We start from the raw sequence: 12,047 nt of genomic DNA on the forward strand, positions 1-12,047 counted from the left end.
AATCCTTGTTCTTCTACATAAACAAAGAAATGAATAAGTATCGTAGAGGATCTCAGTCAACTGTACGGTACTGTGATACTTAAAACTACTTCCCTAAAACGCACGGAGTGGTAATGGTAAGCTAAAAAAATACTATAAACGAACCATTATACTGTTCAGCGCAAAATAACAACGATAAAAAAATTGAAAAAAATTATTTCTGTTAAGAATCAAACAATCCCAAATCTTAAAAATAACCAAAGATCTTTTACATGCGAAAAAGTGACGAACCTCAACGAAAGTCTCGTTCCACAGTAAGGGGATGCAACTCATCTAGAAAAAGTTTCACGCTCTGACACCAGTAAAAGATATAGTGTTTATGCCATAATTGGAAGTATACTCATTGAATTACGAAGAACAAATAAGTTATGCAGATTTTACCGAAGTACAGAAGTGCACTCGGCTCACATACACTAACGCCCTACAAGTTCACTTTTCCTTTACAGAGAGAATCTGAACTTTAAGAGAAAATCTGGGAACGAGATTAGGTTCGAACAAGGACTTCTGATTGTTACGCAACTAGGGTTTAATTTCGTTTTCTTCTTCTTTACCAGATCACTGTTTGAGTATTCATACCTTTTGCCGTCTCCAAGGATGAGTTTTCTTTCTTAGCAGAGGACTTTTCATCATTTGTCTTACATGACGGATGGCTTTCTTCTTTTGATCGACAAGCATCGGCTACAAAAATCGAAAGGCATTAAGACTCTGACGTGCTGATGCTGTATTCTCCTCTGAGTTTTGGAAGATTTGTGACCGAAAACTTTCCCACCAACATTGTGAAACAATTTGAACCAACGGGGATGACTTTTGGCAAGATTATCTTGCTTTTGACTTTTCAAATGGGTCAGGTAATCTAATTTGTCAGTATATCCATGCACACTTTTCTAAACCCACTAAAAAGGCGAGAAGACATAAAACATGACTAATCCGCAAGATAAAACTCTCTCAAAAGTTTCACACTACACCACTGAGTTACATTTTTTAAAGGCAATATAGAAAGAAAGAAAAACGTAACTCTTTTTCCTTCCTTTTTTTAACCTTCTAGTTATTCCACAGGGTATCATTTTTTTCTCACCAAGTCACTGATATCACTGATATGGAACATACCAAATGAAAACTATAACAAGATATTTTCAAAGAATTTTTACCTTTTTCTGCATCAGAAAAGAGTTTCGATGAGTTTCGTATCTTAGCAGAGGACATTTTCTTAACAGAGGACTCATCATGCGACTTTTCATCATACTTAGAATGGTCTTCTTCTACTAATCGACAGGCTCCGTCTACAAAAATTGAAAGTCAATAAAACATTAAAAAACTTTGACATGCTGATGCTTTCTTCTTCTCCGAGTTTCGGAAGATTTTCCAGGAATCACATGGTTTTTTTAGGGGGGGAGGGGAGGGGGATCAGTCGTCACTAACAGAGTAAAAGTTAGAGTATTTAAAATTACATTGCATTTTGATACAACCAAAATCCTCCGCTCCCACCCCTTCAGGCGATGAATAATGACCCGTCTCTTACTCACTGTCATGGGATATACTAAAAAAACGTATAAGTACATATTATCAAAACATTTTATACCTTTTTCCGCCTCGAAGGATGAGTTTCCTTTCATTGCAAAATATTTTTCATCTTTTTCTTCTAAATGGCTTTCATGCAGAGTTCGATCAGGATCGTAATCAAAGCCACCGGCTGCAAAGAAAGAAAGGCATCCAAAAACCTCAAAACCCTGACAACTTTTGTCAGTAGTAAACTGGAAAATATATGAAAATAGCATTTTCATAGAAATGTCACTTACCCTTTTGGGAGAAAGGTAGAAAGTTTCCTTGGTTCCTAACCAGCCAGTCGTCATCCTTTTTAGCTCGGCCTACTTCAGATGTAGATAGTCGTGCAAATATGGGAGGGAGGGGTGATTGATGGTGCCTGATGGGGCCACCTTTGTCTGAAAGAGACGCCAATGAGATTAGTAGATTTTTAAAAAACCCGTTTCCCATTTGCTTTGTTTCTTCGTTTATTTTTTGGTAATGTGTTTCACTGCTCTTACCTGCGGTAGGCATGGACAACGGATCAGCTGTTTTGCTGTCGCAACTGAATCCCTTCCTTTGATCATTTCTATGCCTTTTTCTCAGACAGGTGTCCTGCACTAAAGTTCCACTCGTTGAGACTCTGGCTGCAGATGATAACATTGACGGGCGAGGCTCGCTGTTCTCTTTGACTTAAATGACGAGAAATGAAATAATCATGTAACATTTTTACTCGATAAATACTTGGCTAGTCTATGCCGACAACATTCTCATCCCACTCCCTCCCCCCCCCCCCCCCCACAAGAGATAAGAGGCGTCAATGATATCTTACGTAATGACTAAAGTACAAGTTACTACAATTAAAACAAAATGTTAAATTATCAACACCTTTTACTGTCTTCTTTACATTTGCTTCATCGCCTTTAGGCGTTTCTGTCTCTTTTGTAAGCACAGTACTTTTTTGTTTTGGGAGAAAACAGTCCCCGCTTTTCACATTGAGCTCTGTAGGTTGCAGGTCGTCGTAGACACCGGCTAGAGAAAAAAAAATTGAACGTATTAAAACTTGGACATATTTCCAACACAAACCCCTTCTTTAAGTTTTGACAGATATCGTATGCAACAACTTCCCTTCCAACATCGAATATGCCCATATGTTCATCGGAGTCTGTTCCACGCGTACCAGTTTATGAATTATAATATATAGATTAAGCCAAGCCTAAAAGCGAAGCTGGCATTTTTTCCCGCACGTCTCAGGGGCACAACGCCTTGCCTCGGCCAGGACTAAAACCCGGGTCGTCCGACTCGGAGCCCAGTGCACTGACCACTGGACTACTGAACAAAGCCGTGGCGTTGACGTGCCCGCGGTACAGTTGACCACGCATGTTAAAATTAGCACGGTCGTACGGTCGTACGGTCGTACATCCAAATTTTTTCCGCGTGATGGATTACTACTATTTTGTATAATTATGGTGCTACGCTCTGCGAGCTCCACTATAAATCTCATCCTCTATTTGGTGCGAAAATGCACCAGAATATTAATTCACGGATATCATCCATTACAAAGGGCAAATATTCAAGCTAGAAGCAAATTTTGAGGAAGACTGTGAGTTTTAGATATTTGAAAGGAAAAATAAACCTTCATACTTTTAAGTCCAATAGAGACTTTCTCGACACAAAGGGTTTACCAACAACTCCTTTTATAAAACGGGGATTGAAATTTTAAAGCAATTTTGTCAACAAATAAGCTCATCCCCTTATTAGTGTCAAGGACAAAAACTTTCTGATTGAATCAACAATTATAGAACGACCTTCATTGCACTGGACAATCTCTTAAAATTTGGTACCACCCCCTCGTAATACCAATAGATATTCATCACTTTAACTCGGTCGCGTTATGCCAATCGCACGCGGAAAATATCTCATGTCTCATTAATGAAGTTATGCTACGTTTATCTATTCATAAGATCGCTTCACGAACCTAGTATTTCTACTGTCACATCAGTACGTTTTGTTTTCAGATCTTCCTTTAAGTGGTTCACCATACCCATTTTGTCGTTTAGCCTCTCCTTGTTTCTTCTTTCTTGAAGATCAAACTGCATCTTTTTGTCCTCATCCTGAAGGAAACTGATCTTCTCAACCAACTTAGAGTTGACTTCTGCAAAGAGAAAGAAAATAAATCATTCAAACTTCAAGAACAGAAGACACTCTTTCAAGCGGTAAAGAGTGAAATAAATTGTCACCAAACAATTCGTCCATGTTTGCTTCGGTATTAGCCACCGCCTTGAGGATAAAACTGTTAACAAGGAAGAAACAGTCTCTTCCATTTCAGCAATTTGGTCCTCAAGGCAAGCGTTCTTCGTTAATAATTCGGACTTATCGTCTGAAAAATGTCATCAAAACAGACAGTTTAAATTACTTCAGGAAGTACTAAAAACGAAAACAAAAAGTCACCTGACAATTCCTTCACTTTTGCTTCGGCATTAGTCATTGTTTCTTCCATAATGACAACTTTTTCCTCGAGGCATCTGTTTTTCCTCAACAGTTTCTTCTTAACGGCTGAAAATGGCAATAAAACAAATAAATCAAACTTAACGAACAGAAAACGCTTTTTCAACTGGTAAAAAGCGAATTCCTACATTTCTTTCATCGGCTCAGCCACCGCCATGAGGACCAAATAGTTAACATGGAAAAAACGACTTCTTCCATTTCAGCAATTTGGTTCTCAGGGCAAGTGTTCTTGGTTAACAACTCTGTTTGTCTGGGTTTCCTTTTTTTTTTTTTTTTTTTCGATGGACGCAATAAAATAAATTATCATCTACCTTTGTTAAAAATCGTGTTTTGCTTAATTTTGTGTTGCCAAATATTAACCCGCTATGTTACACATACCTAGAGAAACCTCCAGTCTTTCACTGATTTTATCAACATCGTCTGCAGCTTTCTGCAGGCTCTTGTGATAATTTCTCGTATCAACCGTTAATTTTTTAAGGAGATCTTCATATTTGTTTAGCTGAGATGTAAGCTGTTGAATTTTTTGATCTTTCTCACTGATTTTCTCCTTTGATACAGAAAGAGTCGCTGAAATGAACAAAAAATACGGGAATATTACAACGCCATTTAGTAAGTAAGACATTTAATTATTACTAGTAGTCAGGCACAGAATTTAAAAGCTCCTCAGAGAAAATACAAACGTCGCTCACGTTGAAATATCTCAGATTGTTTTCAGCCACATCCTTCGAGTTTTCATAAAATCGTATATTTGATTAATTTCGTATTGCCAAAAATAAACCACATCTCCCCCCAATGAAAGCCAAGTCCAACAGAGAAAGATTTGACGTCGAATGAAGATTTCTTCAGTATGTTCAATCACTTTTTATTTTCTCTTTCAGCTCAATGAAATCTTCTTTTGTTGACCACGCAGGGAAGAGTTGATCATTTATAATAATTCTTTATCTCGGTTTCTGGTGATTGTAAAGGCTTAGCTCGTCAGAGATCAATTGCATTTCTATATTTCCATTTTTATTGACTCCTTCGCTTCCTCTTCTTCTTTGCACATTCTCTAACGATCTTCCAAATGTTAACGTTCACAAAATAGACGCAAACAGCTTCATTCCTTGGACAAGGATTGTCAAAGGAGCGCTGTGTGTTCGCCATCGTTTTGATCATTTTATTTAAAACGTAAATAATTTAACTCAGAGATGGGTTACAAGAATGATATTTTTAAAATATGATTTTGTTTAGGTAAAGTTTAAGTCAAGCAAATTGAATTCTGGGATGCAAACTTCATGGCTGCCACCCAGCTTTCTCGATTGTCCTCATGATGTGATTAAATAATCATGTTACGACACCGTGACGACGCCATCTGTTTACCGCGCGTAACTATAACTGCTCAGACTGGAAAGATTTGCGATTTCGAATGAAACGATTATAGCTACGGGTGTAAACATGAGTACTTTGTGGATACCATAAAAGTCAGGTAGAGTAATAAACTTCTGGTACAAACAGATTACTGGAGAAGAGGAAAAATTGTCTTCTTCGCCTGTAATGTGCTTGTACAAGAAGTGAACGAGCATTCGGTTCATTGGATGTCCTTTCTAAAGCCAACGTGTGGGTCACCGATCTTCCCACAAACAATTTAGAACCGACTGAGGAATCAATTGGCTCGTAATTGTTTGTGGGAAGATCAGGGAGGTATGGCACCGACTGTATCCAAGCCATTTTGTCATGTATCGTACGTTGTGAATTATTACATATTATGTCGGGGAAGTATTAAATATCTTTTTACAGGTTGTTGTTTGCTCGTTTCTAACGTTTTTTTTTTTTTGCTTTTCTGTGCTTATCTACAAACCTTTTGATTGAACGCAACAATATTTAGTTCATAAGCACGTTTTATGATCAGTTCTATATTGAAATAAAAAAAATGAATAAATAGTTTACCTTATGCATAAGACTTACCTTCACAGGCCTTCATCCCTTCAGAGAGATTTGAAATGACCGCCCGAGCTTTGTCCAGTTCACTCTGGGCATTAGCTGCCATCTTTTTGAAAAGATCTTTTTGTCTTGTATGACACTTTTCTCTCCTAAGTAGAGTGTCCTTCAAGTCTTTAATTTCAGTCTGGAGAGACTCGTTTTCCTTTTCATGCTGAATGCGTAGATCGTCCATTTTGTCACGTGATTCTTTCAGTTGATTTTCCAAGGCAGAGTTCCTTTTTAGGAGTTCTTTCTCTCTCTCTAATGTAGTTATAAAAGCTTAGCTCAGTGGTGAATAACCGCATTTTTGTCTCAAATATCCTCTGAAAGTATGATTGTCTTAGATTGTCTAAAGCTAACCGAATTCAGGGAATGGTGCTCTGATATGCTTTAGAAAGTTAGATGGTCAGTATAAGCAACGAGCCAATAGTCAACTGACTAAGCTCTGACGTCTCACATGTCATACCAATCGGGGATCACGGCTGAATAGACAGACAGACGGACAGAAAGACAGACAGACGGACAAACAGACAGTCAATAAGCATGGTCCTTTCTTCAGTCATCCGGTCGATAAGTCAAACCATACGTTGGTTGGTCAGTCAGTCAGTCAGTCAGTCAGTCAGTCAGTCAGTAAGTCGATCGGTCAGTCACTCGGTCAGTCATTCAGTAACTCAGTCACTTGGTCAGTCAGTCAGGCAGTGACTCGGTCAGTCAGGCAGTTACTCAGTCAGTCACTTGGTCAGTCAGTGACTCAGTCAGTCTTATTTAATGACAGATCAGTTGTTTCAATATAACCAGCACATCATTCACGAATACCTTGATGTATTTCAGTCGGCAAGTGACTAAGCTTTCAAATAATCTATAGTTATACACCCTCACGACTTTATTTTCTTTTTTCGCGGATTTGACGACAAAAACAGACAAAGGCCTGCATATTGGATGATTATCCACTTTGTTGAGAGCAATCACCTTTAATGAGTTAATGAGTTCTCAGTCAGTGGAGGCAAAAAGGTCGAAGGGGGGGGGGGGGAGTTGTCAAAAAACGGCGAGAGTTGCGCTAAGAAATATGAGGAACAATCTCTGCTGTTTCCAGCGTTTTCTTCGCCCACTCACTATTGCGTTGGTCCGCACTTACCACCAGCCTGGATTAAAGTTGGAAAAAATAGATATCTTACCTAGGTATTGTTGTTCAAGGACTGCCACCTTCTCCTCCAATTCTTTCTCCTTCTTACCCTAGTTCAATAAGATTAAGTACATTTGACGTTTTACATACAAAACATTGTGTTTGGAAATTGGTAACACCGGGCAATAACAACTTTTAATCTTTCTCTTGTATTAAACGCTAAACCAAAGTAAGCAGCCATCCAGTAGACAGTTCTTCACATATCCCAGCTTAATGAAATCCCTCTTTTAGAGAAGCACTCCGAGTATTTTTTTGTGTCACTGTTTTTTTGTCTTCGGCAAGAACATTACATATGGAGCCAGGACGTTTTAAAGAACGCTGACCATGAGAACTCCGCAAAGGCGCATAATACACAATAAATGAAATTTTAGTTTTCAAAGAACAAGGATGTACATAGTTTGGTGTGTTGCAAAATCAGCTATAATTTAGTCTGATTTGTTAAACGGTTAAATACTCTTCATAACAAAATGATCACCAAACTGGTCTTTAGAGCCTGTTTTGTTTACTTGTTATAGATGGGAAATATTTTTTCAACTTTTTCCTTCAATAACGTTCTTCAAAAGAAAACGAAATCGGTGCGTCGTAGTTGAAGGGCATTTTGGCGCGCTTGATTCATCTCAAAATTGAGTACAAAAGTAAGAAAGAAAGAAAAAGACAAAGTCCTAAACTTAAAAACTGATTGACATATTGTCCCATCAGTCTCCTCATCTCTAAACAGTCTACAAATAATGTATTAAAAGAAAAGAAGTGTAAGTTAGGCACCTACCGTCTTAGTCATCTTGCGCGCCCCGAATGATTCCTCAATCGGACCTAAGTTATTTGTTGGAAGATCTGTGAACCAGATATTGGCTTTAGAAAGGACATCCAATGAGCTGGTTGCGCGTTCATTGTCTTCTTCTCCAGTGAACTGTTTGTACACGTAGTTTATCCACGAATTGCTCATGTTTTCCCCTCCAAGATATACACGTTTCACTCGAAATTGCAAATGATTTCTGTCTGAGAAGTTGTTATGGTTACGTGCGGTAAACAATTGTATCGTCACGATGTCGTAACATAACAATACTATTACTTAGTAAAGATATGCGAGAAGCCTGGATCGCAGCCAAGAATTTTGCGCGCAAGAATTTAATTTACTTCACTCAGAGTTACCCACTTCATTATTTCCCGATCTCATCGACTCTTTCTCTCCGAATATCTAACGCTCTTAAAAGGAAGTGAATGGTTGGAAACTTGAAATTCAGCTTTCTTCTCAAAAAACGACTCATTCACTCAAAACCACTGCAGATGTATTTCGTTCTATGCAAATTGTTATCTTGAGCCAAGAAACGACAGTTCAGCTGGTTTAGCCCGAAACTGAATCTTAAGCAAACAATCAAAGCCGCGATTTATTTTGAGGGCATTAGCCGGTCCGAAATACGAACAGTTGTCCTTGTTCTCTGGTACCACGGTATGAACAAACCAATTTGTCCCTTCATTTGTAATAATAGCTAAATGCTCTTACGTCTGTAATAAAATTTTCAACGAACTCTTTTATCGGGGTAGTTATACGTTTGATAATTGGCGAATGTCACTCAGTGCATATCCTCGGGCATTCCCAGTTTTAGCGGGGCATATTCGATCACGAGATGTGCGCGCGAGCAAGAATATTTGATGGATTGTAACGGTCGCTAATCGAAAACTTTTCAAATCTGATTACGACTGAATTTACTCGCGCATACCAAGAAAGCGAACTTTCTTTAGTTGGTTTGAGAAAAAACTGACTTTTTGGCTGTTGGAGTTAAATTGCGCCTCTTAAGCAAAATTAATTATAAGGTTATATTTTTCGCTGTCATCTGCAGTTTGTCTAGAGTATTTGGATTCATTTTTGGAGAAAATTTAATTGATCTCTTTGCGAAGAAAGCTGAATTGAAGTTTCCAACATTATATTTCGTTTTAGAGCCTTAGTAATCTGGAGAGGAAAAGTCGATGAAATTGGATTCAAAATCTCTGGAAAGAAGCAGAAATTCAAACAATGAAATGGAGGTACAATGGTTTTATTTGGCATTACAATTTTTTACTTTTCGCTCGCTACACTTTGTTAAAACCACACTATAACGTTTAAATTTGATGGTCCGTTGAACCAAATTCAATACATTTGCACAGAGCTCAAAAATGTCATAAACAGTGACCGTAAATCAGAGAGAAAAGCTGAAGAGTTGAAGGCATTAATATACAAATTGAATCAATGTATTTGAAATATTGCCGAAAGAAAAAAAAAGAGAAAAGTCTCGACTTTTTTTAGGGATAGGGTGTAAGATATCCGTTTCCTTGCTACGTAGAAAACTATTTTTTCTAAAATCAGTTGTAGTTGTTGGTAAGTGCCAACAAGTAAATCACAACAAATCAGAAATTTGTCCGGCTTTTCCGAATTGAATCGCTCTATCGATGGGTAGATGAAAATGGATGTGAATTTCTGTTTTAGTTAAGCTGCTTTCAAAATTTCATCAGAGCGCACTAGCAACAATTGGAGTAAAAAGTTTTCCACCACAAGCAAAAAAATTTTAATCTTGATGATTAATCTGATTTCAGAGTTGAACCCAAGCTGATTAAGCCATTCATAGATTGATATGAACGTTAAACCTTTTACCTCTAGTTGCAAGTTTATTGAGTTATAAAAGTCATGCCAGGAAGTTATATGCTCCTAGGAGCTATGTTAAGCATGCTGAGACATGAAATCGGTCCGCTTACATAGTATCGCTGTCCTCCATTCAGCTTGCTTTTTAGTGGCCATCACATTGAGTTGGTGCATAAACTCTGATTTTTAAAATCAGTAGTTGCTCCTCACAACGGCCATTTAACGGGCTAGCTCTTCTAGTCACGGTTGGTTCACTCACTGTTTATGGGAGGAATTCGTTATTGCCAGCTCTTCTAATTCTGCCGATTATCAAAGAAATTTCAAATACAAATATTTTATATTTAAACGGATTTGTACATTAATATGGTGAATGACTCCTATTCTAGTCATGCTATACTTATGTTTACCTTTAATCTATTTTTCATCAAATGCATTATTAGTTTAAAAAGATCTAAATTTTCAATACAGTTTAACCTTCGCGAAAGACCTTCACGAAAGACCTTCTCTCGACTGAAACAGCCACTCAACGGGCGAGATACATGCTCCAACCCTCAAAGTTCCCGGAAATACATAGGAAATACAAAGGAAATAAATTACCCGATAGCGAAACTGATTTTGAGGACAAATTTAATTAGAGAGAATGCACGAGCGGCTAGTTCGGTTAGTCTTTAAATAAACAAAGATCAGTTTTTTCACCGATTTTATTTGATCTTTTCTGGATGTCTCTTGCTGGGCTTAATAATAAGGAATTACAAGTAACCTTTGTTCAGAATCGTGTTTTGATTAATTTTGCGTTACCAAATATTAACCTGCTATGTTACACATACCTAGAGAAACCTCCAGTCTTACACTGATTTTGTCAACATCGTCTGCAGCTTTCTGCAGGCTCTTGTGAAAATGTCGTGTATCTATCGTCAGATTTTTTAATCAGATCTTTATACGTGTCTCTCTCAGAGAGACACATAAAGATCTCATTAAAAATCTGAGAAGAAGTAAGCTGTTTGATTTTTTTTCTTTCTCACTGATTGTCTCCTTTGATGCAGAAAGAATCGCTGAAATGGGAAAAAATAAGGGAATATTACAATGCCATGTAGTAAGTAAGGCATTCTATTAGTTATTAGTTGTGAGCAGCAGACTTAAGCTTAGAGATAATATCTACATAGCTCACGTTAGAAATATCTCAGATTGTTTTCAGCCGCATCGTTCCCAAAAGTCGCTCGTTTGATTAATTTTGTATTGCCAAAGATAAATCACATCTCACCCTCTCGAAAGCTACTGAATTCTTACAGAGAAAGTTTTGAAGTCGGCTGAAGATTTCTTCGGTTTGCAATTAATTTTTATTTTCTCTTCCAGCCCAGTTGAAGCTATTTAAACTCCGCCAGAAGTTCAAGAGAGTTCGACTTAAGTGGAACAAACTTTACCAGTAAGTGACTAGTAACTCGGTATCAATTGATCATACAGTGGGCCTTGACATTCCTTCAGTTGACCACGCAAGGAAAAGTTGATCATTTATAATTCTTCATCTCGGTTTTTTGTGATTACAAAAGCTGAGCTCATTAGAGATTGATCGCATTTCTATATTTCTATGTTCATTCTATTTGAAATGTAAACAATTTGATTCAGGGATGGCTTTAAAGAATGAACTTCGATAAACAAGATTTTTCTGAGGCTAACTCCAAGTAAAGCAAGTTGAATTCTAGGGCGTAAACTTAAGGCTTCGACCAAAGTTTCTCCCGTCTTTTCACCAACTGAGCAAATAATTATGTTTCGCAAAGGCTTGAAAGATTGTGTAATGTGCTTGTACCCGAAGTTTATAACTCCATCTGAGGTGGAGTTATAAACTTCTTGTACAAACACATTTCAGGCAATGACAATGAACGAGCATCCAGTTCGCCAATGTGTGGATTACCGATCTTCCCACAAACAGTTACGAGCCAAGTTAAGGAGTCAATTGACTCGGAAGATCAGGTTTGGTTGTAACCGACTGTATCCCAGCCATTTTGTAATTGATTGTTTGTTGAAGGTAAATAAATTTGCTTAAAATGTACGGGCGGTTGACGTCAGTTTCATCTTTTTTAAAAGATCTGTTTGTCTTGCACGACAATTTCTCTGGTAACCGGAGTCTCCTTCAAGGAGACTCCGGTTATAAGAGATAATGTCATGCAAGACACTATTTTTCTAAAAAAGATGAAACTGACGTCAACCGCCCGTACATTTTATGCA

General features: G+C 37.7%; 1 protein-coding gene across 1 annotated transcript; it reads right to left on the bottom strand.

The window, feature by feature from the left end:
* Nucleotides 1-1,827: 1,827 nt before the first annotated feature.
* Nucleotides 1,828-8,153, bottom strand: LOC136280152 (putative uncharacterized protein MYH16). Its single transcript, XM_066164871.1, has 7 exons — nucleotides 7,977-8,153; nucleotides 7,203-7,260; nucleotides 6,013-6,288; nucleotides 4,447-4,635; nucleotides 3,539-3,715; nucleotides 2,449-2,592; nucleotides 1,828-1,979 (listed from the first exon to the last, which is right to left on the bottom strand). Exons 1-7 carry the CDS (start codon nucleotides 8,151-8,153, stop codon nucleotides 1,828-1,830), a joined length of 1,173 nt encoding a protein of 390 aa, XP_066020968.1.
* Nucleotides 8,154-12,047: the final 3,894 nt, after the last annotated feature.

Source organism: Pocillopora verrucosa, chromosome 4, assembly GCF_036669915.1.
Source record: "Pocillopora verrucosa isolate sample1 chromosome 4, ASM3666991v2, whole genome shotgun sequence".
In the NCBI taxonomy this organism is placed as follows: Eukaryota; Metazoa; Cnidaria; class Anthozoa; order Scleractinia; family Pocilloporidae; genus Pocillopora; species Pocillopora verrucosa.

Bases quoted from the DNA above. Each gene is read 5' to 3' on its own strand.
- LOC136280152 (XM_066164871.1), bottom strand. From the start codon at position 8,153: ATGAGCAATTCGTGGATAAACTACGTGTACAAACAGTTCACTGGAGAA. The intron at 6,289-7,202 runs GTAAGATATCTA...TAACTACATTAG, and splicing joins CCTTGAACAACAATACCTAG to AGAGAGAGAAAGAACTCCTA. The intron at 2,593-3,538 runs GTTCGTGAAGCG...TTTTTTCTCTAG, and splicing joins TGTGACAGTAGAAATACTAG to CCGGTGTCTACGACGACCTG.